The sequence below is a fragment of the Acinonyx jubatus genome, chromosome A3 (assembly GCF_027475565.1).
Source record: "Acinonyx jubatus isolate Ajub_Pintada_27869175 chromosome A3, VMU_Ajub_asm_v1.0, whole genome shotgun sequence".
In the NCBI taxonomy this organism is placed as follows: Eukaryota; Metazoa; Chordata; class Mammalia; order Carnivora; family Felidae; genus Acinonyx; species Acinonyx jubatus.
The window spans coordinates 18,638,110-18,664,589 of NC_069388.1; the positions used below are offsets into that span (position 1 = coordinate 18,638,110).

The window sequence follows — 26,480 nt, forward strand, 5'->3', positions numbered from 1 at the left end:
GGATAATGAAAAAGTTCTAGAGATGAACACTGGTGATGGTCGTACAATACTGTAAATATACTTAATGCCATTTTGAAAGCGCAAAACACATTATGTATATTTTACTAAAAACACAGAAAAAACCTGCTTGAAAAATGGAAGCGCCAGAGGGAACTATCTCGTCGAAGATTAAGAGTATGTGAAAAGAAGAGAGAAGATGGCAACTAGTGTACCCACAGGTCATCCATGCACTGATCCAATACATGCTAGGTAAGTGCCAGTTATCCACCAGGGACTATACAAAGCCTTGAGAATGCAGAACAAAACAGACTTCAGCTCTCTTCTGAGAGACTTTAAAGAGTCTAATGGGGAATACAAAGAAGTAAAGAGACAATTATAACACCAACACAACTTGGCAATTACTGTGATAGGAATGCATTCAAGGTGTCAGAGAGCACACTGAAGTCACACTCAATATGAGGGGATGGGCAGAAAGGATACCTGAAAGAAGTAAAGTCTAAGTTGTAACTAAAAGAATGACATTAAGAGGGCAACAGAGTACTCCAGAAACAGTAATCGCATATTTTAAGGCATATTTTAATAGCACGTTAAATTCAAATGAGATTAGGGGCACCTAGGTGGCTCAGTTGGTTAAACATCCAACTTCAGCTCAGGTCATGATTTACGGTTCTTAAGTTTGAGCCCCCTACCAGGCTCTGCGCTGACAGCATGGTGCCTGCCTCAGATCCTCTGTCTCCCTCTCTCTCTGCCCTTCCCCCACTTGCACGTGCCCATTCTCTCTCAAAAATAAACATTAAAAAAAAAAGTTTCCCAAGACTGGATATGGAATATGAGAGAAGGGTAAATGGCAAGAGAAGTAGCAGATGGAGAGCCAGAGAATTGCTACGTGCACTGGAAGGAGAGGAGAAAGGTGGCCAGAAAGGTGGAAAAGGACAGATGCATGAAAAGCAAGGAAGCTGGTTTTAAGGAGGAGGGCTGGGCCCAGAATATAGTGTATCTCAGAAAATGCTCTAGGTGTCAAGAATCTGTATTCTGCTGTTGTTGAGTGGAATATTCTATAAATTCCAATCAAATCAAGTTAGTTTGTGGTGTTCAAGTATTCTACATAATAATTTTTCTCTCCGCTTACACTATCAATTGAGAAAGACTTAGCAAAATCTGACTATAAATTGTCCATTTCTCTCTGTAGTTCCATCAGTTTTTATTTTGCGTATTTTAAGGCTCTGGTATTCATACATAAACATTTATAACTGTTATGCCCTCCTAATTGGTCCCTTTTTATCTTTATGAAATGAACTTCCTTATTCTTGGCAATATTCTCTGCTCTCAAATCTACTTTGGTAGATGTTAATACGGGCTGAACAACTATAAACTGGAGAAGAAAAGATACACGTGAATGGAGACTGGATTCAACTACTGATATTAAATTCACCAGAGTAATGAAAATGGAAACTAGATGATCGAATGGTAAGAAATTAGTGAGTGGTGGGGGGAAAAAAAGACCACAGGAGTGGTAGATGATACATAAAAGCAATGTCCCCACTAGAGAAAATTTATCTGGTTATTTAAAAAAAAAAAGTTTTTACATGTTTTTATTTATTTTTATGAGACAAAGAGAGAGAGAATGAACGAGCAGGGGAGGGGCAGAGAGAAGAGGGAGACACAGAATCCAAAGCAGGCTCCAGGGTTGGAGCTGTCAGCACAGAGCCCAATGCAGGACTCGAACTCGTGAACTGTGAGATCACAATCTGAGCTGAAGTTGGACACTAAATCGACTGAGCCACTCAGGCAGCGCCCTTAATCTGGTACTTTTAATGATTCATAGACTTATTCATAAAAGGAATTCATTAAAAATATCTTAACATTTTTTAGTGGCTCATAAAGAACAGACTTGGAAAAACAATTCTCACTTTTGACTTGTCTGTAGACAATATGCCAAGAATGATGCACTTCTAAGAAACTCTAGGCTAGAGGTACTTATTCCAACACACAATTGATCTTTACGTGCCCTTTTAACAAAACTTAGGCCACTCTGAGGATATCATATAGCACTGTTCCCCAACAACTGCCTTTAACTTAAAATGGAAGCGTAAGTCCCTAACAAGGGGTTCCATATCCAAAGATATGCAAAGTCTTTGGGCTTAACCACTTGCTTCCTACATCAAAAAATGGGAGCAAAGCAAAAATGAAAACATCTTTCTGAGGCTTGAATCCCTGAGGTAGCACTACTGAGTTTCATTTATATTGGTGGTCACTGGCTTCTGTAAGAGTTGAACCCTTCTGATAATCTCATGAAACTAAAAAATGCTCTCTCCAGGAAAATCTCATATATCCAACCTTTGCAAATGATTTCAGGGGCTCATAGACCATGGATGCTCAAGGTAAGAAATTTTAATTTATGCCTGCTTAAAGTACAGAAAGAATATATAGAGAGTCTCCAATCCAGTCACACCTTTTTATCAAGCAAAGTTCTCTGGACCTCATGTGTTACAATGAATCCATAGCGGACTTAGTTAAAAATTATATTTCTAATGAAATATATATTGAAAGAGGATTCACCATACTTGCTTTGTAAACCTTGATGTGAACAAAGCCTTCCCAGTAAGGCCGAATTATCAAGGCTATACTCTTAGCAACTCTGGAATCAAATGCAGTCTCTGCTTACTTTGCTATCCATGCTATTTACCCATGGCTCAAGTTAAGGCCTATTCCAGGTGAGCCAAGCCACAGTCAACCCACTGCCAAATGATGAAGGACTTGCTGGTTTAACCCTTACCTGTTGCTATGCTTGGACTTTTCTCGGTCCTTCTCCTTGTCTTTCTTGTGTTCTTTGTGCCGGTGTTCTCGATCTTTATGTTTATCTTTGTGTTTATGAGAATCTGCAACCGTAAGAGATGAGTCAGTTAAGAAGAGTCATAAGCTATCTCCTGCCCACCTATCTTGACAAGTTGGTCAAGAAGCACAATGATACGACTCAAATGGAAGGTAGCCATAATAGCACACTCCACTGGAAGGAAAGATTTCACAAAGCCGCCCAGACAAGGCATCCCATTACCCTGCCTCTAAAACCAAGACATGTGTTACAAACATGAAGGGGAAATGGGAATGAATTCTACTATAAAAGGAAGTAACAGTTTGGCATTCTTCTCCCTGTATCTGGTAGCATTGAGACTAAGTCATAAATGATACAAAAGGATAAATCTTGAACACTGACTCTCGAGATGGTTATCTACATAAGTTCTGGAAAATACAAACCTTAGGAGATATGCTTTTAAGTCAACTTTAATAACGTATAATTTCTATGCAGAAAACATACACATTTTTAAAGATACAGTGTGGTAAGTCTAACAAACATATGCACAGGTGTAATCCCCATCACAATCAAGATTTAGAACAATCCCATCACCCCAGAACGTTTCCCTTGCATCCATTCCCTGTCAATCCCCATCTTCCCCCCCAGCCCCCTCCTGCTGAAAGCAACCACTAATTTGCTAGCACTATGGATATGTCTAAAGTTTTATATAAATGAAATCATACAGGATTTACTGTTGTGTCTGACTTCTTAGCATGATACTTTTGACATTCATCCATGTTGCTGGATCTATCAGCAGCTGGTTAAAGATTTTACTGCTGAGTGGAATCCCACTGTTATGGATATACTGCAATTTACTTATTCACTTGTTGATGTACATCTGAGTCGTTTCTAGGTTATCATGAATGAATCTGCTATGAACATTCATATATAAGTCTTTTTGTAGACATGTTTGCACTTCTTTTGGGTACATACTTAGTAGTGAAATCACAGGGTTATATAAAAGTATATGTTTAACTTAAAAAAAATTTTTTTTAACATTTATTCATTCTTGAGAAAGAGACAGAGCATGAGCGGGGGAGAGGCACGGAGAGGGGGAGACACAGAATCTGAAGCAGGCTTTAGCCTCTAAGCTGTCAGCACACAGCCCAAAGTGGGGCTCGAACCCATGAACCGTGAGATCATGACTTGAGCTGAAGTCAGACACTTAACCAGCTGAGCCACCCAGGCACCCCAGTATATGTTTAACTTTATACAAAACTGCCAAATTGTTTTCCAAAGTGGTTGTACTATTATATATTCCCACCAATATGCGTTAAGAGCTCCAACTGCTATAAATTCTCTAACACTCAGTACTGTCTTTAATTTTAGCCATTCTAGCAGGTATGTAGTGGTATCTCACTGTTGTTTTAATCCAGCTTCCTAATTAAATAACGGGCATCTTTTCACATGCTTACTGGTCACTCACGTATCTTCTTTGGTGAAGTATCTCTTCGAATCCTTCCCTCATTTTAAAAACATTTGTCTTCTTGGGCATCTGGGTGGCTCAGTCAGTTAAGTGTCTGACTTCAGCTCAAGTCATGATCTCACGGTTTGTGGGTTCAAGCTCTGCACTGGGCTCCACACTGACAGTGCAGAGTTTGCTTGGGATTCTCACTCTCTCTGTGTCTCTCTCTCTCTCCTTTCCCCATGTGCACGTGTGCTCTCTCTTTCAAAATAAACTTAAAAAAAATATATACACACACATACGTACATATATACATATACACACACACATATGTATGTATATATACATGTATGTCCTCTTATTGAGTTTTATAAGAACTCTTTATACACTTTAGATTACAATTTTTTGGCTGGATATATGTATTGTGAATTTTTCCTAGGAATTTTACAGAGGTAAAGGATAGGGCACATTTTTAAAATTATAAAGATATCCAGTTGCTGTAGCGCCGTTTCTTAAAGAGATAGCCCTTTCCTCATTGAACTGCCTTGGCCTATATGTTGAAAATGAAGTGACCACATAATCTTAAGTCTTATTTCTGGACTCTATGACACAAACACACACTATTTTGACTACTATAGTTTCACAGTAATTTTCTTTTCACAGTATGTTCTAATATCGGGTCATAAAAGTAGTTTTGTTCTTTTTCAAAACTGTTTTGGCTACTCTACGTCTTCTGCATTTCCATGAAAGTTTTATATTCAGTTTGCCAAATTCCAAAAAGAAGAAAAAAACAGCTGAGAAGTTTGTTTTCACAGGACAATGTAGAGAAGTGACATAAAAAAATCATTAGGTCTTTTGATCTGTGAACATGGTATCTCTCTGCATATTTATGTTAGTGACTCTTAAATTTTATTGCATATGAGAATTATTCCAAGGGCCTATTAAAAATGTGGCTCACTGGGGTCAGGTCACACCAATGCTGAATATGAATCAATTGGAAGTTTATGTACCCAAAACATGTGTGGTGGTTTTTTAAAATCTGTCCAACAGATTCTCTGACACTTCTCTGTTCAAGAAGTGTAGCCTAATTTTCTTCTCCTTGAGTATAGGCTAGATCTGGTAACTCGTTCCTAAAAACCAGGATAAAATGGAAATGTCAGTATGAGACTTTTGCCACCAGGTCATGAATGGTGCTGGATCTTTCTTCTTGCTCTGGGGGGAGCCAGGTGCCATACTGTTAGGACACTCAAGCAACACTAGTGGAGAGGCCCATGCAGTGAGAAAGTGAAATTCTAAGAACAGCCATCGGAGAAAACAATCTCAGAAGTAGGTCCTCCAGTTTCAGTTATGTCTCCAGACAACTCCAATTTCATGACAGACCCTGAGCCAAAACCACCCAGCTAAGCTGCTCCCGGATTCCAGGCTCACAGAAACTACATGAGAAAACAAGTGTTTGTTGTTTTAAGCTATAAACTTTGAGGTAACATGTTTTGTGTAACACATGTTCTGTGTAACAATAGATAACTAACAATAATGTGCAGGCAATGTGCATGCTCATCCCATTCCTGGCTCACAGCAAAAAAAGCCACATTTGGCATAATCCACTAAGCATCTATCCTGTGCCAGGCCCTAGAGAAACAAAAATTTGATGACCATATCCCTAGCTATAAGAATTCTCATCCCAAAGAGATGGGAAAAATAAAATCATATGGTGTCCAAAAAAAAAAAAAAAGAACTTAAACCCAATCTTCCACTTAGCACACAGAACCCTCTAACTTCTCGAAGTCTCAAGTCTAGAATTATAAAATGCTGAGTTAATCCAATACACAAAGGTGGTGACCCCTGTTTACGACAGTAATAAATACCCACATTATGTCTGCCCCAAACTAACAACTTACGGTTAAAACCACAATAACAACAAAACATGCCACCAGCACTACAACCTGGAATGAAGTCTGTGTGTTTTGATTTTGTTTACGGGTCAGATTTAACAAATAAGAAACAGAAGATTAGGATCGGCTATTATGGCCAGAGTAATGGCAAGGACACAATATTTTTTTTTAATTGCTCTCTGTATAAGTTAACACATACATAAACAAACAATATTAAAAAGACTAGAAGACAGACACCCAAATGTTAAAAGTATCTCTCTGTGGTTGGTAAATATATGAGAAAACTGAGATTGTGTGTTGCTTTCTTTGCCTTGTTTTCCAATTTTTGCCCATGATGAATCACTTATATAATAAAAGCTATTTTTAAAAATCACCAAGATTTGCCAAATACTCATATGCACAAGGAAAAAGTAGTTTAATTCATTAAAAAGCACTAAACTTAAAAAAAAGGAAACTAAGTAAAAGATGAACTGAAAGTAATTCCAGGTAGGTTTCAGGGAACTGTTCTGCCAATAACATTATCTTTTTAAGGGCACCAAACTTCAAAACTGATTTTAAAGCCAGGTCAGGTCTTTTAAAGCAATTGCTAATCTAAAAACTCGTAACTAAAATGTCTGGTAAGAAACTTAAGGCTGTAGCTAATAATCCAATGATATAAATAAGACTCAGGTCAAAGATATAAAACCAAGTGCCTTAATTTCAAAAGACGTTATTACATATCTATCGTATCGATCATATGCTCAAACTGTGTTATGTGTGACATGACAGGTACCAGAAACTCTAATATGTGACAACTTCAAATATGTGAATGGCTATAGTATAGCTCCACATGGCAGGCTGGGTCCTCCGAGGAGAACTGACAGAGAGGTTAAATGAGACACCTGCAGAACATCAACAGTGTATAAACAAACACAATTACCAACTGACAGAGAAACTATAGAGATGATCTACACCAGGTAAATTGATAAATAACCTCTACAGATGCATACAGAAGTACTTCCAGGTAAATGCTATCTGGAATTTGCTTTAAAATATGCTCAAGGCAAGAAAAAAAATCAGGGGGATACGGGGAAAGATGAAACAAGATTGGCAAAAAGTTGAGTTACTGAAGTGGGGGTGTAAGATACATGGAGTTCATTATACTACTCTCTCTACTGCTGTTCATGTTTGAAAGTTTTAATAATAAAAAGCTGAACACTATCTTTAAGCTTCTTCCCTTCCAATCCCTTACTTTTTTATGACATAAGGATACAAGGAGAAGACTAGCTTAGCCCAAGAAAGGATTTGTGTTAAGGAGCAGAGAGAGAAAAGTTTGATAGATAACATTAACCCATGAGCCAGGGTGTCCTACTCTAAGGGTGACAGGGAGCCACTTCAAGCAGAAAAGGAACAAAATAGAAGCCATACTTAAAGAAGATTAGTTGAAGGGCAACATGAATGGAAAGGTAAAATCAAAATAACTAGCTAATGGTTTTTTAAGCAGTCTAGGAAAAAGTGATAGCAAGGAGTGGAGAAAGAAAGGGAAAATGTAAAAGCATGCTGAAGAAAATGGAAATAGAACCCAGTTCCAGGAACTCCACAGATTGTGTATAGTAAATACATTCAGAGGAAGAGTCAAAGAGAACTCAAAGACTGGGTGTAGGTGATTAGGGAAACAAGGTGCTTTCACAGACACAGGAAAGCTGTGCAGAACGAAGATGGGGGTCAGGGGGAAGAATGGAGAAATGATAAAACTAACTCAAGTCATATTATACTTAGGGTAACAGTAGACCATCCAACTACAGATGTTGGTCAGAAGAGAAGCCAGTAAGTGAAAAAGTGAAGCCAATAAGGGCAAACTGATCTATGTCCCTCATGGTGAAAATATTTATAGAAAGCAGACTAAAGGCCTTAAAGATCACTTCAATAAGTATGTACCCCTTCCCCTTAACTGGAATTCATCTAAGAATAGATACTGTTAAAATGTTTTAGAGATGGGCGCCTGGGTGGCGCAGTCGGTTAAGCATCCGATTTCAGCCAGGTCACCATCTCGCGGTCCGTGAGTTCGAGCCCCGCGTCGGGCTCTGGGCTGATGGCTCAGAGCTGATGGCTCAGAGCCTGGAGCCTGTTTCCGATTCTGTGTCTCCCTCTCTCTCTGCCCCTCCCCCGTTCATGCTCTGTCTCTCTCTGTCCCCCCAAAAAATAAATAAACGTTAAAAAAAATGTTTTAGAGAAAGGATCTTGCCACTTTAAGCATCTGTTAATGCAAAAAGAATGGTGTTGAACTTGACAGATTAGAAATAGATAGAAATAGAAATAGATAGAAACTTGACTGATAAGATGTAAACCACTACATATAAAATCCCTAGAAAACCTCATTGGTTGTAAAGTTAGGTCACCTAATAACTTGACAAAAACTGTTCCAAAGGCTAGCATTAAAAATTTTGAGAAGACATGGGGGGATGACCCCTGAAAGAAGGCAGCCTTGAGGAAACAGGCTAACTGCTAATTCCTTTCACTGACTTCACTGGAGTTATAAAGACAGATAAGTAAATGAACAAACAGAATAGCAATCAACATCTCTTGCCAATATTATCTAAGGTGTTCCTTAAAGTTAATAAAGATTTTAAGTAAAGACACTTCCAAATGACAAAAGAGGAAAATACCTGTGTGTCCTCAGGACATAATTCTCAGGATAAGTTGCTGGCTAGCATAACATAAGGATTTGATGGTTCGTGTGCAAAAGAAAAGGAAATCTTTTACTACTAGATTCAGAATTATATTCTTAGGGTTAATTCAGGTACAACCATTTTTAATATATTATTAAATCCAAAGCGTCCTGCTGAAGATTCATCAGACATGAGCTCAACCCTCAAGGAGTTTACAATCTAGTAAGATATTTAAGACACGGAGCCAAACAACCACGGCCCAAAGCAAGCAAGAAAAAAGGGGCACTAATATATGTGCCAGAACCATGCTAGAGTACTCAGAAACACAGTTTTATTCAATTTTCTTATGACTCTTCTAAGAAAATATTCTTGCCGTTTCACAGAAGATAATATTAATAGCTATCTCCTATTAGGTGAGTTCTCCATGCAAGTTAGTAGGCTTCACATGTCATCTCTGGTTTTTACAACTCTGGGTGGTGCCAATTTCCTCAAATCTGAGACACATTTTTGCCTCTTTTAACATCTTAAAAGTGCACATAGTTCATTAACCTCTGTGGAGGGGGAATTTGGCAATGTCTAACAAAACTAACTTATACACAACTTCTTTTAACCCAGCAACCCGTATCTAGGAATTCAGCCTGAAGACACACTCCCAAGAAAGAAAATTTATGCTGCTCCATCATATGTGAAGGCAGAGAAAACCTTTTTAAATTTGAGACTTGCTAAAATAGATTAAATTTCGTTTCTTAACCCCAAAAATCTCAAATGTCAAATGATTAACATTAAAGCAAGTGTTTTTATTGCATCATGATGCTCATATTCAGAAACTATGCAAACTTTTTATAAAGATAATAGACATTTTCCCCAGTCTACACATGAAACATATGGATGTCATGACCTCCCCATCTCTTAATTGATGGCAGAATTTTCTACTTTACTGCCCTCCTGCTATCTTTCATTAAGGGTAGTAAAGCAGAATTACTTAATTTATGGACATTTTGAAAAGACTCTTAAGGGTAAAGATAATTGGGGGTGCCTGGGTGGCTCAGTTGGTTGAGTATCCAGCTCTTGGTTTCAGTTCCAGTCATGATCCTGGGGTCATGAGATGGAGCCCCGGGTCAGGCTTCAGGATGAGCATGGAGCCTGCTTGAGAATCTCCCTCCCTCCCTCCCTCTCTCTCTCTCTCTCTCTCCCCCTCTGCCCCTCCCCCCAGCTTGAACACATGTGCTATTTCTCTACTTAAAAAAAAAAAAAAAAAAAAGTAAAAATAACTGACACAAGGCTTAATGACTCCTTTGTTTCCAAGTGAAAAGTAGAATGATGAGGGGAAACAACCAGGGAACAAGAAGAAATAAAGAGCCAGGGTCCAAGAGGGCAGTGAGGAGTAAACTTAGGCTCCCTGGAGGAGGCAGTGTGTGACCTAAGTCTTACTAAAGGCAAAAGGGTTAGGAAAGTAGAAGGAGAGAGGGCATTCTTGGCAGATGAACAATTGAAGTCAACTGTCAATTATTACTGTTTGATTTCGCTGAAAAATTCATCTTCTTCATGACTGAGCAAAAATTAAGTGCGATCTACTTTCTGCCAGCTAGGAAATGACAGAGTTGATTCTTGCAAGGGCATATTAAAAAAATAAAATTCCAGAGTTATATTTAATTTGCCTCTCGAAAGCCATGTGTTCCAAAAGCAGTGTCTTAAAAAAAGATATAGATGCACTCCTACTTCTTGTAGCTTTAGAGTCCGAATCTTCTGCTTAGATAGAAAGGAAACCAAATACCTAAGAATAAGAAACTTCAGTATCAAGTAAGTCCAGCAAAATTCAATCCAACTCTTATCAAGTCCCTGAAAGCTGGTCTAATCCCAGGCTCACAATGAAGCTGCAGGTTTGGAAACCAGGTAGAGAGTCAGCTCCATGTTGTCAAATCAGTGTCAAACCAGGCATAAGGAAAGAGTTCATTCCCCATTAAGAAAACCAGATACACACACACACACACACAATTATATGAAAAACAAAACCAAAAGACTTTGGTTAAATATGTTCAAGAATGATGCAGTAAGCACAAAAAATCATGGCTAAACCCTAATGCTGATTATGGACGTTACAGAGTAGCACAGAATGCTGGAAGACAACTTCTGAAGGAAGCTGGAGGAAGCCGACCAGTTTAACAGAATGAAAAATAGCTGATTCAAATTGTTGTCCACTTACTGTATGACCTGGGGTAAGTCACCTAACTAGGGGCGCCTGGGTGGCTCAGTCAGGTTAAGCGTCCAACTCTTGAGTTTGGCTCAGTTCGTAATTTCACGCTTCAGGAGTTTGAAGGCTCCTGTGCTGACAGCTCAGAGCCTGTTCGGGATTCATTCTCTCTCTCTCTCCCCCCCCCCCCCTTTCTCTATGGCCCTCCCCTGCTCACTGCTCATTCTCTCTCTCAAAATAAATAAATATATATATTTTTTACATCACTTGACTATTGGGTCTATAAGAAGGCAGCACAGGTCAGTGATTAAGAGCTTCAAATCTCTGTTGATCATCAACTCAGATACCTGTAGCCTTAGTAAATAAACTCACCTCTCTTACAGATGAAGAAACTGGGGTTCAGAATATTTAAGTGACCTTATTTTATCTCAAAAGTCAGTCAAATTCCTTGTGTATGGTTGTAATGGAATTCCTGGCTAAGCGCCACAAAATTACAAACTGTCAATTACGTACAACTATTACTGACCCCTCTTCATGATTAATTTACATAGAACTAAATCAAGCCTACTCAATCATTCCAAGTAACTCAGAGTTCAGGTTCTACACATGCATTTAAGGCAGCAATCATGCCCATTCATCTTGCACAACAAGCCAATGACAAATAAAAGCTTATCTGATTTTCTTACCTGTCTACAGATCCAGGTAAGAAAAGCACTTATGAAGAAATAACAAACCGACTTGCTCTAACAGTCCTGTACCCAGAAGTCTAAAAAACCTACAAGTTTTAAGGGATGTTAACACCAGTTAACACCACCTGCATGGAAACATTTGCATTAGTTTAGCTGCAATCAGTAGGTGGCTAACAGTATTTGCCAAGCTTATTCTGCTCAGGGTCTCTAATGCAATCACTATTCAACTCAAGCATAAACATTTACACTATGAAAAAAGGCTAAGGAATTGGCAAATGTTACTGATCATTTTGTCAACTATTCCATGACCTTAAAAAGCATTTACCACTCCACCATTCTCCTAAACTATTAGGGTAATCAGATCAGGGCAGGAGAGAAGAGTCCTCCACTTCCTTGTAAACAAAGGCAGAGACTTTTCTGGTATAAAGAGCTCTTTGCCATGTTTTGAGCCAGACCTCATTTTCGATGACCTTTAATGACAAGTTTTGAGACTTAATGCAGCTGTATAATATGATGGGCTCCTCCTCCAAAGACAGTCATCAAGTGTATGAAGGATGGGGATGAGGAATAGCTATTCAACCAAAAGCTGCCCTCCCCAAGGAGGCAGTCACAATACAACTTTGCCAAAGATAACCTCATCAGAGATGATACGTAAATATACAACCACTGCATTAGGAAGGTGGGCACTGGAATCATTTGGGTGAAAGCACGGGGTGAAGAAATTAATTTTTTTTTAAGTTTATTTATTTTGAGAGAGTGCGCACGCACATGCAAGTGAGCATGAAGGAGTGGCAGAGAGAGAGACAGACAGACAGAGAGAGAGAGAGAGAGAGAGAGAGAGAGAGAGAGAGAGAATCCCAAGGAGGCTCAGCACTGAACCTCAGTGCAGAGCCCAACTTGGGGCGTGAACTCACAGAACCAGTATATCATGACCTGAGCCAAAATCAAGAGCTGGATGCTTAACTGACTGAGCCACCCGGACGCCCCAAAGAAATTAATTTTCTAAAGAAGATATTCATCACCTGCTGCTCATTTATTAAATCACGTTTACTGGGATAAGTCCTTGCATCTTCTCCTTGCTCCCTCACTTTCAAACCTATGGATACCACATCTCCAGAAGCTGGAGTTTAAATAAAATCAACACTTCTACTTAATACTCTATACCCAGTATGTGCCAGCACTTTAAAAGTTTGTCTAGGACAGATAACAAGCTGGTTTTGGTGATAAAAGACTGGTATCCGGGAGTGTGGTCAGTATCAAGGGTGTGTGAATCTCCCCAGGAACTTAATGCCAAACTAAAAGCAGGAAGGAAAAATAACTGAGGGGTGCAAGAACTCTACCCTTCCCTCCCCCCCAGCTCTCTAAATTCAGACTTTACCAATGGTAATCTGGTTACAACCTGGGAAACCTGCTCTGTGATCCATCCTAACAGTGGCCGATTTAAATCTGTAGCCCACAGAAGAGTCCTTATCACTATTTTACAGCAATTCTCAATGAGAACATTTCCAAAATTCCAGGGCATAGTTAATAGCCTTTCAAAGTAAGGAGGACAGATGGTGTTCTGGCTAAAAGCTCAAAGAACTCTGGAATTTAAAAGAAAAATGTTGGGAGAATTCAGCTCTAAAGCAAATCAAGAATGAGGGAAGGGACTAGTAACATTTCCAATTTTTAAAGTCAAATTATCATTTGTATTTGTTTTCCCCAAATGTGTACTGTATATATACAAGACCTTTTGTCACAGACTTGGCTCAAACTTAAATAAATCTTACCGATTATTTTGCAAATTGCTTGTGTCTTTCTCCTCAATATTCAATACTTGGTAATACTTCATCATCAGAAATTCAGAAGTACACTGCATTAAAAAACTCAGAGTTGGAGCGCCTGGGTGGCTCAGTCTGTTTAAGCGTCCAACATCGGCTCAGGTCACAATCTCACAGTTTGTGAGTTTAAGCCCCGCGTCATGCTCTATGCTGACAGCTCAGAGCCTGGACCCTGCTTCAGATTCTATGTCTCCCTCTCTCTCTGCTCCTCCCCTGCTCTAGCTCTGTGTCTCTCTCTCAAAAATAAACATTAGGAAAAAAAAATTTTTAATAAAAAATAAATAACTCAGAGATGCTCAAAGATAGACATCTCGTATTTTCAACTTCTTTTATCAGCAACACAACTTCAAATTTCTAAAACCTTTCACATTTCCCAAAGTATCTACATATTCAGAAGAAATACTACACATTGACTTAAAAACCCTTAAGAGAACCTGCTGTGGTTCTTAAACATCAGCAACTCTGTTAGTGGCCAGATGTTGCCTTTAAGGAGCTTGTCAAGAAAAAGACACAAATGAAGCATCATCCAACTGGTTTGCTTTAGGCCTCAATCCCACACAAAAAAGGGGTTAAATGGTCAGAGGATGTTTTTCTTCCAGTCAGTCTACTTCCGCATTTAAATTTCTTGGACTCCTTTTATGCTTTTACAACACTACAATTACCTTAATCTGTCTTTTCAGGCTCTTCCTGTCTATGCACCCTATTTTAACTTATTTTACAACCTTCTCTCCCATCCTACTCCTTCCTTCCATTATGCTCCTTAAATTCAAGTTCATCTTCCTCTCTTCCTCTGGTTCTCATTCCCAATTAATTACATTAAAAAAATTTTTTAAAAGAATTCAGATTTCAGCAATAGGACCACCAAATTGTCTTCAAAAAAAAGTATGTTACCTAATTAACTATAAGGTCTTCTGAGCTGTGGTTTATAGACACAATCAGGGTCCAGAACAGGCTGCTCACATTATTATTATGCCGAGAACTAAATGACATATTTAAAAAGTCAATTCTTAGAGCAACTCTGAGTGTCCTTTATGCAATGTCCTAATGGGGTCCTTAATTTATTTCTCTGCTCTGGTCTGTTTCCCAATCTGTAAAATGACCTCTACTGACGCCTACACTTGCAGTCCAAAGAATTCTATGACCTTTAAAAATTGTTTTAGTTTAAACGGATTAAGGTATAAAGAAAAAAATTGAATGCTTGAGAGCAGTGGTTCTCAAACTTTCCTAACACCTGGGACTTATATCATCCCCAGATTATGTAGAGTTTAACACAAACTCTCCAGGTGACTATCATCTACATTGTCCAGAATCCTATTCTGAAAAATTCTGCCTTGTTGTTTCTTGGTCCTTTGAGCAATAATTAATACCAAACACCAGCCACCTGCAATAATAGACATGCTACTGATTTTATTTCCAGTTTCGGTTTCAATTGGGTTTCAGTGCCTTTAAAAGGCAGGCACAAGGTGCTGAGTCAGTCCCTGGGGACTTGATTCATTCATTCATTCATTCATTCATTCATTCATTCGCAGCTAAGAATACAGAGTCTCTACAACTGAGGAAGTAAAGAGGCTGTTTTCACCTGCTACTCTCCCAGCCCCTATTTGAGAGGAAGAGCTACATAAGGGGTGACACAGCTTACATAAGGAGTAAGACAGTCAAGTTCTTTAGAACAGAAATTTTCTTTGTTGTTTAGACATCACTGGGCAGAGCCATGCTTAGAGAAACAGGTAACCTGAGTCTGGCCAGTAGGACTCTGTTGGGAAAATGAGTAAGAAAAAAATGGATTAAGACCTAAAGAAGCTGCAAGTTCACAGTAAACTTCTGACACTTGGCTTATACAGATTTCTTTGGGGGCCAGAGGCTACCAAGTAATATGGAAAGAGTCTTGTGAGCTTCCTGTGATACATACATTCAGTCAGGTAAGCATCTGAGACTACTCACCAATCCAACAATCAGCAAAGTTTTTCTTTAAAGGGATGGGTGGTAAAGTGGTTTAGGCTTTGCACCCCATTCGATTCCTGCAACAGGTACTCAACTATGCCACTGTAGCACAAAAGCAGCCACAGATTATATGTAAATGGATGAACACAGACTGCAATAAAATTTTAGCTATAGACACCGAAATATGAATTTCATAGAATTTTCCTGTGTCATGAAATAACCTCTTTTTAAAAGTGAGGTATAACTGACATATACAATTAGTTTCAATAAAATAAATTGAAAATAAATTTAAAAGGTGGGGGGAGGGGCGGCGCCTGGGTGGCTCAGCCAGTTAAGCGTCCGACTCTATTTCAGCTCAGGTCATGATCACGGTTCATGAGTTCAACTCCCACGTCAGGCTTTGTGCTGTCAGATTCTCTCCCTCTCTCTCTTTGCCCCTCCTCCCACTCACACTCTCTCTCAGAAGAAATAAATATAATAAATAAAATTAGTTTCAGGTGTATTTAATTCTTTTTGAAACTAGCTCCAACGTACCCTGTGAAGAGAGGTGCCTTTCTCAAGGTCAGTGTGTAAGTGAAGAATATCCTCCTTACCTTTACTTGCAACCTCTCTCTAATTCCTAAGCTTTCTCCTAAAGGATATCCACACTAAACCCCACTCCCACCTCTCTCCTTCCTTCAAACAGCCCATGAATGGGCTAAGAGTCATTAGCAATATGATTTAAAAGCGGTTAAAATCTACTCCCGCTCTGCATAACTAGATGAAGTGAGTTGCATGAATGAGAACACTGAAGGGGAGGCCAATGCTGAGCCCACTGCTAATCCTGCTTCTTAAACAGCAAGTTAGTTTGATTTGTTATTTATCCCCCTTGAAGTGGGAACATCTTAACTTGTTCACATATTGCTAACCAACTCTGATGAAATTCCTTTGTAAATAAGCAGACTTCAGGATCCTTCAAAAAAAAGGGGGCCGGGTGGAAGTGAGGGGTCTAGTTAATCCTTGGCTAACAAAAAGAACCTTTTTCTTTAGTACTCAGATAAAAAGAAGTTTTACTGATTTCTGGAATAACTGGATCCAAGTACAAGCCAATCTGCTAAAAAAGAAATTACCATGGGGTCTTTGCTGCACAGGCAGGCAGACTTTCCTTAATAGGGAAGTTCAGCAAAGCCTACTAGTCAATGATATTAGTCTGGTAAAAATCCACTGTAAATTAAGGGGAGTGCTTTGAGAGCCCACAGTCTGATACTATATGGGTAGCTCCACTACAGCCCAGAATTCCCAGCAGGCAATGGAGTCACCCACCCAGGTTCCCCTTTACTTTTTTTGTCACATTTAAGAACTCAGGTTGTGGCATCAGGTAGGCCTAAATTAGCCTCCCAGCTCTGTGGCTTTCATACAAACTACACAGCCTTGAGTCTCAGTTTCTTCAAAAGTAAAGTGGAGACAGTAAATGTTCAAATATCTGTTATTTATTTCATCCCTAGTCCATTTCCTCTTCCCACTTCAAAAATAAATGACCGTAATTTGAAGCTAAAGCTGAAGGAAAATGGATCTGTCCCTGCTTTTTAAGCATTTTACCCAAGTTGTTCTCTGAGACTTCACATGTCCACTATTGTCAGTGGTCCTCACAGTGGCCAAGGCTACAACCCCACTCTGAGCCCTTGGACTAATACTGTCTAGCTGACTGCGGGCCAGAGTACGTATTAAGTGAGATGCAGTCTACATTCACTATGAGCATGAAAATGAGAGGAAGACTCCCAGATAAGTTGTAGAAACTGAGTTTTGATCTGTTTTTACTATAGCCAACACCTTGAGTGAGTTAACCTCTTGGTGCTATTTGTTTGCTTGTACTTTTTTTTTAAAGTAAACTCTACCCCCAGCATGAGGCTAGAACTCACGACCCTGAGATCAATAGTTGAATGTTCTACTAACTGAGCCAGCCAGGCACTCCTATCTGTACAATTTTAGATTTTCCACCACTTATAGTCATTAACTTATTTAACTGACTACAATTTAACAAATTAACTTCTTGTTATAACAACATGCTAAAAGCTTGCAATTTCAAATTAAGTTGAATACCAACCATTTTAAAGAATAATGATCCATAAAGGTGTATATAAAATGTAAGTTAATCTGTTTTGTTAACTACAAAAATAGACACGACTTAGCTCATAAGGCTGCTGAGATAAAATGAGAATTTATTCAATCCAAAGGACCTTAAATGTTCATCTTTGTGTAGCACTAAAGGGGCCAAGTAAAATGGAAACATGCCTAAACTCCCAGCTGTTCTTGTAAACACAACTGTATGTACCAGTCATTAAGTCCTCTTAGGTCACCCAGGATAAGGCAATGTAGATATCCAGAAGGAAGACTTGTTACTCACACTCATCAAATTCACACCACTTTCGGATTTTTAAGTTCCAAGTGCCCCAATCACCTATATTCCAAGGAAAACCTGAATCTCTTTGCTCTTATCTAAATTTTATCTGAAGCTGCGCTGTCAAGGACACCTGGGTGGCTCAGTCAGTTTTAAGCGTCTGACTCTTGATTTCAGCTCAGGTCCATGGTCTCAGTTTGTGGGTTTGAACCCTGAGTCAGGCTCCAGGCTGACAGTACGAAGTCTGTTTGGGATTTTCTCTCTTCCCCTCTGTCTGCCCCTCCCCCCTAGCACTCTCTCAAAATAAATAAACTTAAAAAAAATTAAGCTGTGTCGTCCAATTATGGCAGCCACTAGCCACATATAGCTATTTTAAATTTAAATAAAATAAAAAATTTTTAAGTTCTTTGGTCACACTAGCCACATTTCAAGGACTCAATAGTCTCATCTGGCTGGCAGCTACTATATGGGACAGCACAGATGCAGAACATTTCCATCATGATAGCAAGTTCTATTGGACAGTGTTGACTGAAAAGCTTGAATCCAAGTCAACAGCTTCTTCCTTTTACTGGTAGGAAGAACATAAGGCACCATGTTGTGTGATTTGCTCTGGTCACACCTGACGAGGCCAGGATTAAGACTTCCTTGTCCCAACACTACCCCACCACCAAGTCCTATGCTGGAGGCCAATCAAGGGCCTTTTCCCTACATGGCAAGGTACTATACTGTGTAGTTTTCTTAAGGCCAGCCAAAAGTTTTCCTGGCTAAACTGGCCATCTCAAAAGCAGGACACTTCTGCAGAGTCCCTGGAGAATCAGGGCCTCAATGAGTGCTGCCTAGAGAAGATTTCAACTAAGGATCAGTCCACTGAGGTGTAAGTCAAAGCTAGATAGAGCTATTATTTTAAGCATAAGGAGTATGACAAACAAATCCCATTTTACTAACTCACCTGTGTTGTCTAAATACAAGACAAAGTTAGAAAGCTTTACTCCTGCCTCTGAAAGTAATTAACCAGTTACAAGACCCTTAAAATTGGCATTTATATTTCATATACTCTTCTGCAGTGAGTCATGTTTTCACAAGGACATCCCTGCACTGAAAATGCTTCTTCTTTCCCAAGAGGCAGAACTTAAAAGGGAAAAAGGACTTGTCTAACCTGAAAATGTACCTTCTCAGGCAACTCAATTAGGACAGGCCCATTCCTGCAGGCTTGTCCTCCTTTGCTTCTATTAAGTGAGCTCTTAATGCTTGGGAAATAGTAAAAGTGACTATAAACCTCCTGTCTATGCTACATAGGAATCCACAGCTCAGCCTAAGTTGCCTTTGTTTACAACAGGCATGGGCCTCAAAATGCCCCCAAGTCCCAATCAAAAAGAATGAAATCTTGCCATTTGCAACTACGTGGATTATACTAAGTGAAATTAGTCAGAGAAAGACAAATATCATGACTTCACTCATATAAGGACTTTAAGACACAGAACAGATGAACATAGGGAAGGAAAGCAAAAATAATATAAAAACAGGGAGGGGGACAAACACGTAAGAGATTCTTAAATATGGAGAACAAACAGAGGACTACTGGAGGGGTTGTGGGAGGGGAGAAGGGATAAATGGGTAAGAGGCATTAAGAATCTACTCCTGAAATCACTGTTGCACTATATGCTAACTTGGATATAAATTAAAAAAATAAATAAAAAATTTTTTAAAAATGCACCCAAGTCCACACCTTGAGTGTGCTGATGCACCGCTTCATGCATCCTATTACTAATTCAACCAAGAAGCACAAGTCCACACCTTGTCTACCCATAAAGGAGTCAAGGGTGTTGATGCAGTGGTTTCATGCATCCTATTACCAATTCAACTAAGGGGCCCTCTTTGTCTAGAGTATCACTATTGACCACGCTTGAAATGCACAGGCCATTCTCTGGGCAACTAGCTGGAGAAAGACTAAGCCTGAATACATGTATTTCTTCTTCTGAAGAACACTTTCTAGTGCTAATCATTTAACAGGCTCCTTTTTACGCTTCAGTTATGAATTACTCCAACTTCAAAAATATAAGGAAGCACATGAATAAGTACGGAGGCCTAGCCATGGGCTTTGTAAAAAAAAAAAAAAAAAAAAGGAATACTGCTTAAGAGGATGAATTACTACACAAAACTAGTTCTAAGCTTCATATGAATGTCAAGACTAAAAGCTTATTTTGATCAACTTATCTTATTCTTGTCAATTATTTGACCTTGGGAATATAATAGTACCAGATACTATTAAATGTCCTCTCATATGACTGAGATAGCTATTATCCCTACTGTTACAGATGAGAAACTAAGATCAGAGTTGTGACTTGCTTAAGGCCACCCAGCTAACCAAGTTTATCTAACTCCAAAATCTAGATTTCAAGCATGTGGACTTTGTCAACTTTCATTCCTCCTAAAAATGTGAGGCTAAAAAAAATTTTTTTTCTTTAGTTAAAAAATAAAATAAAAATGTGAGGCTCAACAGAAGGGTGAATTTTAAGTCTTACTTTATTCCACTGGTTTTGTAACTTTAGTGTATATCATATCACCTGACTGGCTTGTTAAAATCTAGATGGCTAAGCCCCCACTCTCAAGAATTTAGGCCAGTAGGTCTGGATGAGCCCAATAATTTACATTTCCTACAAGTTCTCAAACAATGCTGATGCTGATCAGGAAACCATGCTAGAAGAACCACTGCTCTATTCACATCCTCCCATGTCAATCAGTGCCATCAGTAGCTAAAGACCACTAAATTATACCCATACCTCCACTTACCTTCTAAAAGTCCCTGTCTTAACCATTTTGGGGATATTAGTATGAAAACAACCTCTTGCTCTTTGTGCTTTGCTTAGTCACCCAATCCTAAAAGATGACATCAGGATCAAACGGCTTGTTAAACATGGGAGGAGGAGAAAGAATTAGGATTCTGATGAGATAAATAGGAAAACAGCTGCAAAGTCAGTTAACTATCTCTACTATTTAGGTGAATTACTCGTTGAAAGAAGGTATTTAGAGTAGGATAAATATAATCCTTTTATAAACATATACTGAAAAACACTGTTCTGGTCCTTAAAAAATACCATAAACTGAATAGCTTAACCAATGGAGTACCCTGAAAAATGAAGCAAAAACATACATCTTAACGCAAGTAAGATAGTAAAGTCCAGATAGATCAGTTTCTCCAAAGATGATCTGTGGTCTCATGTATTAATCAGAATCATCCAGGATTGTTAGATATGTATTAAAAATGCAGATTTCTCAGTCTGTGCCACTACAGAATCAACTTAAGAGGTTTAGGCCTAGAAATATGTATTTTTACCAAGTACTCCCAGGTGATTCTTAAGCATTTTAGCTTGACAACAATGAAAAGTTAGTGCAGGTGCGCTTGGCTGGTTCAGTTGGTGGAGCAGGTGACTCGATCTTGGGGCTGTGAGCTCCAGCCCCATGTTGGGTGTGGAGATTACTTAAAAATAAAATCTTTAGGGGTGGCTGGGTGGCTCAGTCAGTTAAGTGTCCGACTTTGGCTCAGGTCATGATCTCACCATTGTGTTCAAGCCCCGCGTTGGGCTCTGGGCTGACAGCCTGGAGTCTGGAGCCTGCTTCGAGTTCTGTGTCTCCCTCTCTCTCTGCCCCTCCCCCGTGCTCGCTCTCACTTTCTCTCTCAAAAATGAATAAATATTTTTAAAAATTAAAAAAATAAAATCTTTACAAAAGAAAGAAAGAAAACTTAGTGTAAAACTCTCAATTTTTCTCACTGGATTTTCAACCAGCAAATAAGCTAGGAGAGAGAGGGGTTCCCACTTCACAATTTAAACATTTGTTGAAAGCATCTGTACTGTCCACACAGGATGAGATCGTGCTCTTACACACTTCCTAGTAAATAAGCAGAACATGTAAATTTCTCCAGTCTAGAAAAAAAAAAAAATTGGAAAAAGAGGACAAGAAAGGCTCAAAGCCAGAGAAAAGTGACTACTTATGGCTTGGGATTAAGTGGTGTTTGCAGACAGACTGCACTTAGAAAGGAAAAGGAGTATCCAAAACTATGCCTTCAGTACTAAAATAGGCGGAGATGTTGCTAACCTTCAAGGAGTTTTTAATACTTAGTGCCTTCCCAAATAGGTAGTAAAATGGATACATACTGGGGATATGGGGATACTTATCCAACTGTACCAAATCCTAAAGACTAAGGTATTCCAGGGTAAAAAGAAATACTTTAACAAAACAGGACTATAGACTTGTGGGAGAAGAATACACACTGAACGTAATTTTTGGGAAATAGAGTTGTTGTGGAACGACTTTTTTTTTTTTTTTAAGGGGGAGCAAGGGGGCTGGGGGACAGAGAGAGAATACCAAGCAGACTCCACACTTTATGCAGTGCTCAATCCCATGAACCATGAGAGCCATGACCAAAGCTGAAATCAAGAGTCGGACACTCAACTAACTGAACCACCCAGGCACCCCAAATAAAGTTTTCAATAACAAAATTGCTTAACAAAATTATCTTCACCTTTGTACAATAGCACTGACTAGCATGCATATTTACATATGTGCAGTGAGTATAGATTCTGCTTAATATACTGGTAGTCTTACTGATGCAAACACTTTTACTGTTTTCAGTCTCTTATGGACCCAATTGAATCACACTGTACTGTAACTTTAAACTATTCCCCTAAAAACTGGAGCCTAGCATAAACACTATCTGACATCTAAATTCTACAGATGAGCTCCAGTCCTAAAGAAGTGCTATAGTGTTTTCAGGACTATAGGAGGAAAAATTTCAGCTTGTTTGCCCAACTAGAATCTGTTTTTCTACAGTTTGCTAGCAAACAAGCATTCTCTGCTAATATACAACTCTCCTGACATTCTGAGATTAGGAAGATGCTAACATTTATAAAGGACTATAAAGTTCTGCTTAAGTGTCTATTTTTATATCACACTGCATTCAAGGGAGAAAGGAGGTGATTTGATTTTTAAGGGGAAAAGGTAATAATTATGGTCAAATCACCACCAGCTGAACTTGCATTGAGGAAGCTAACTGGAGACCTCTCAGAGCTGGGGGTCTGGTCTGGCCTTGGAGAGCTTTCTGCTTGGAAGTCAAGTGTAACAAGCCAGCAGTTACAAAGCCTAGACAACTTCTGTTCCTCCTCCCTGCTTTTGTTTTCTTTTCTGGTTAACTGGAACCATGAAAAATTAACAAATAGTCTCAATTCTCTGAGAGACTCTTGTTTCTTCATTTCTGTTGTTAAATAGCAAGCACTAGTGACACTGCATTCATTCTTGTGAAAACTCACTGTAAGAATAAGCATGGTCAGTCTAACATTTAGTCTCAATCACTTTTCCAGTATTCAGATCACTGGAAGTAATACCATTATGTACTCTCAACCTTCTTCTGAGGAGTTTAATGGCTTTCATACCAAGACACTTCATGGATTAGGAAGCAGTAAAAATAGTAATATATTTAAACTGCTTCACAAAATTAGTTTCCCAGGACTTTAAGTACTAAGTCTAATCTCAAAGATCTTAGTTCTTCAAGTTTCTGAAGATGGTGATTTTACTCTACTTCAGGCAACTGAGTTCAAGAATTTTAACCATTTCAAGCAAATACTTGGATTGGCTATTGTCACACGGATCTCTTGCACACAATGTGAACATTGCTAGTCACTGATAAATCTACCAGTTTAGGGAAACCTGAAAACTACTTCTCTACAACTCATGCAATACTGTTGTCTAATAATGAGAAATCCATAAACAGAACTTTTAACTTCTTCTATTCCAGGTGAAAGGATTTAATGAGTTTACAGTTATCCTAAAAAAAACTTCAAATAGAGATGTCCCTCTTTCACGGACAGTTAAGTATTCACTGATAGAAAGTACCTTCCATCCCATTTAACCTATGTCAGGAGCCTTTATACTGTGGCCCCATGAAAAAGATGGCATCTCAACAGAGGAAGTGAGTGTACAGACCTACAAGTACTCACTTCAAAATGTTCATTCTGAGAGCCATATGGATTTGTCTCGTTCATCTGTGTCTAGTCGTTACTGGTATTTACTTTCCGAATGTTTGAACAAATGAATATGGCAGCTTAAATTTTCCATTTGCAATTAAACATGAAATTTTTAGTTTTCTGAGTAGATCTATAAATATTGCACCATCCCAAGTGCAAAGGGGGAAAAGTTACTGGCTGCCAAAGATTCTTAAACTGCAATTTAACTCTGAAAAACAAAGTGGTTTGTACACAAAGTCTTACTGTCCTGAGCCCATCTGGATTCACAGCAACAGTATCATATTCAAAGCTCCCTGGCGACCCTCCCCCTTGGGTACCCCAATTTAAAAATTAAAGATATTCCCTTTGCACAAAAGACTAAAATAAAGTAATCTCTGAAAAAGGTCTGGGTTTTGGATTTTTCTTTTTTAAGATGTGGCAAGGAACTAAGATTCTGTTTTAAGTGTCACCTTTTCTAAAGTGATCTTCACATGCTCTTTAATCCTCAATCTTGAGTTAAGTATTAGACCTAGTTTACAGGTAAGGAACTAAGGCTTGGAGATTAACTTGTTCAAAGATCTCACTATTGAAGCACAAGAACTTAAATTCAAATCCCCCTTGACTCAATCTCTGTCCTTTACACTCTATCATGATTTGATGGGGACACACACACATGACACAGATAGACACAATCACCCCTCTCCCCCAACCATTCACATTCTGAATCAGGAATAAAAAAAAAAAAAGGTAAGAGAAAGAAGCCCAAGCTTTGAAGACTTTAATCCAATCTTGGACATTCTCACATACCGAGGGCAAAAGAGCCATGCAGTATTAATAAACAGTCACTTACTCTAGGATTTTTTTTCACATACTTTAGGAACCATATGTTCCTGGGGCACCTAGGTAACTCAGTCAGTGACCAACTTCAGCTCAAGTCATGATCTTGTGGTTCGTGGGTTCAGGCCCTGCATTGGGCTCTGTGCTGACAGCTCGGAGCCTGGAGCCTGCTTCAGATTCTGTGTCTTCCTCTCTCTGACCCTCCCCTGTTCATGCACTCTCTCTCTCTCTCTCTCAAAAATAAACATTAAAAAACAAAACAAAACAACAACAACAACAAAAAGCCATGTTCCGGACACGTTTATCTTTTGAAAACTTTTAAAATGTTTATTTATTTGGGGGGGGGGGGGGGAGTGAGTAGGGGAGGGACAGATAGAGAAGAGAGAATCCCAAGCAGGTTCCATGCTGTCAGCACAGAGCCTGACATGGGACTCAAATTCACGAACCATGAGATCATGACCTGAGCGGAAATTAAGAGTCAGACACTTAACTGACTGAACCACCCAGACATCCTGAAAATTTTATCTTTGAAGACTCTTTAAATCAACACACATTTAAAAAAATAAAATAAAATAAGACCCTATTTTGTAATTTCTCTCCTATAAAATTATTTTCTCTGGCCCACGTTTAACTGAATATTAAGTCTGAAGTCTGCTCCTGTTGTGATGCTTCTGTGATACTTTTTTTCTTAATTTTTTTTAATGTTTTTTGGGTTTTTTTCTGTTTTTTGAGACAGAGAGAGAGAGAGAGAGCGAGCATTAGCAGGGGAGGGGCAGAGAGAGAGAGACACACAGAATCCAAAGCTCCAGGCTCTGAGCTATCAGCACAGAGCCCAACGGGGGGCTTGAACTCACAGACTGTGAGATCATGACCTGACGCCCAACCGACTGAGCCACCCAGGCGCCCCTGTGGTACTCCTTTTTTATCAATGGTGTATCTACTAAGATCCATCTGGCTGAATCTAACGGACATTTGTAAACATATCTGCAACTGACTTTGGTTTATTTTCTTTAAGGAGCACTTTCCAAGTAACAAATTCAAGGCAATTCAATAATCAGCATTAGCTAGACTTATGAGCCATTATCGAAATTTCTGCTTACTAAATAAACTTTTTCATGGACTCTCCCAAATGCCTATACTCCTGCGTAACTCTTAACATGGAGTTTACTATTTAAGTTCTCATACTTAAGTTTTATTATTTTTTTTAACTTTTTTTAATTTATTTTTGAGACAGAGAGAGACAGAGCATGAACGGGGGAGGGTCAGAGAGAGAGGGAGACACAGAATCTGAAACAGGCCCCAGGCTCTGAGCTGTCAGCAAAGAGCCCGACGCGGGGCTCGAACTCACAGACTGTGAGATCATGACCCGAGCTGAAGTCGGACGCTCAACCGACTGAGCCACCCAGGTGCCCCTTAAGTTTTATTATTTAAGGCATTCTGTTGCCAAGAATGAACTATTTCACAGGAAGTTGAGTTGGTCACTAAAAGCAGTATGTGAATAAATGAAAAATGTAGGTAACTCTTAGACACTTTCAGTCTTCTGAGTTTAAAATGTTTTGGGGCAAGAAGTAAAATAGTGGCATTTGAAAAAAAAAACATGTTGACACAAGAAATACTGAGTTTTGTTGTTAAGAAAAAAAAAATCGCAGGAACACCTGGACGGCTCAGTCGGTTGAGCATCTATCTGACTCTTGATATCAGCTCAGGTCATGATCCCGACAGGGACATGGGACCAAGCCCCTCATTGGGCTCCATGCTCAGCATGGAGCCTGCTTAAGATTCTCTCTCCCTCTGCCCCTCTCCCCTGCTCACACAGTCCCTCTCTAA

General features: G+C 39.1%; 1 protein-coding gene across 1 annotated transcript in view; it reads right to left on the reverse strand.

Moving 5' to 3' along the window:
* Nucleotides 1–26,480, reverse strand: part of TOP1 (DNA topoisomerase I) — a 94,840-nt gene that overhangs the window by 60,042 nt on the left and 8,318 nt on the right. The window contains exon 3 of the mRNA XM_027070092.2: nucleotides 2,777–2,879. Within this exon, the coding sequence (XP_026925893.1) occupies nucleotides 2,777–2,879 (103 nt within the window). The remainder of the gene's footprint in view (nucleotides 1–2,776; nucleotides 2,880–26,480) is intronic.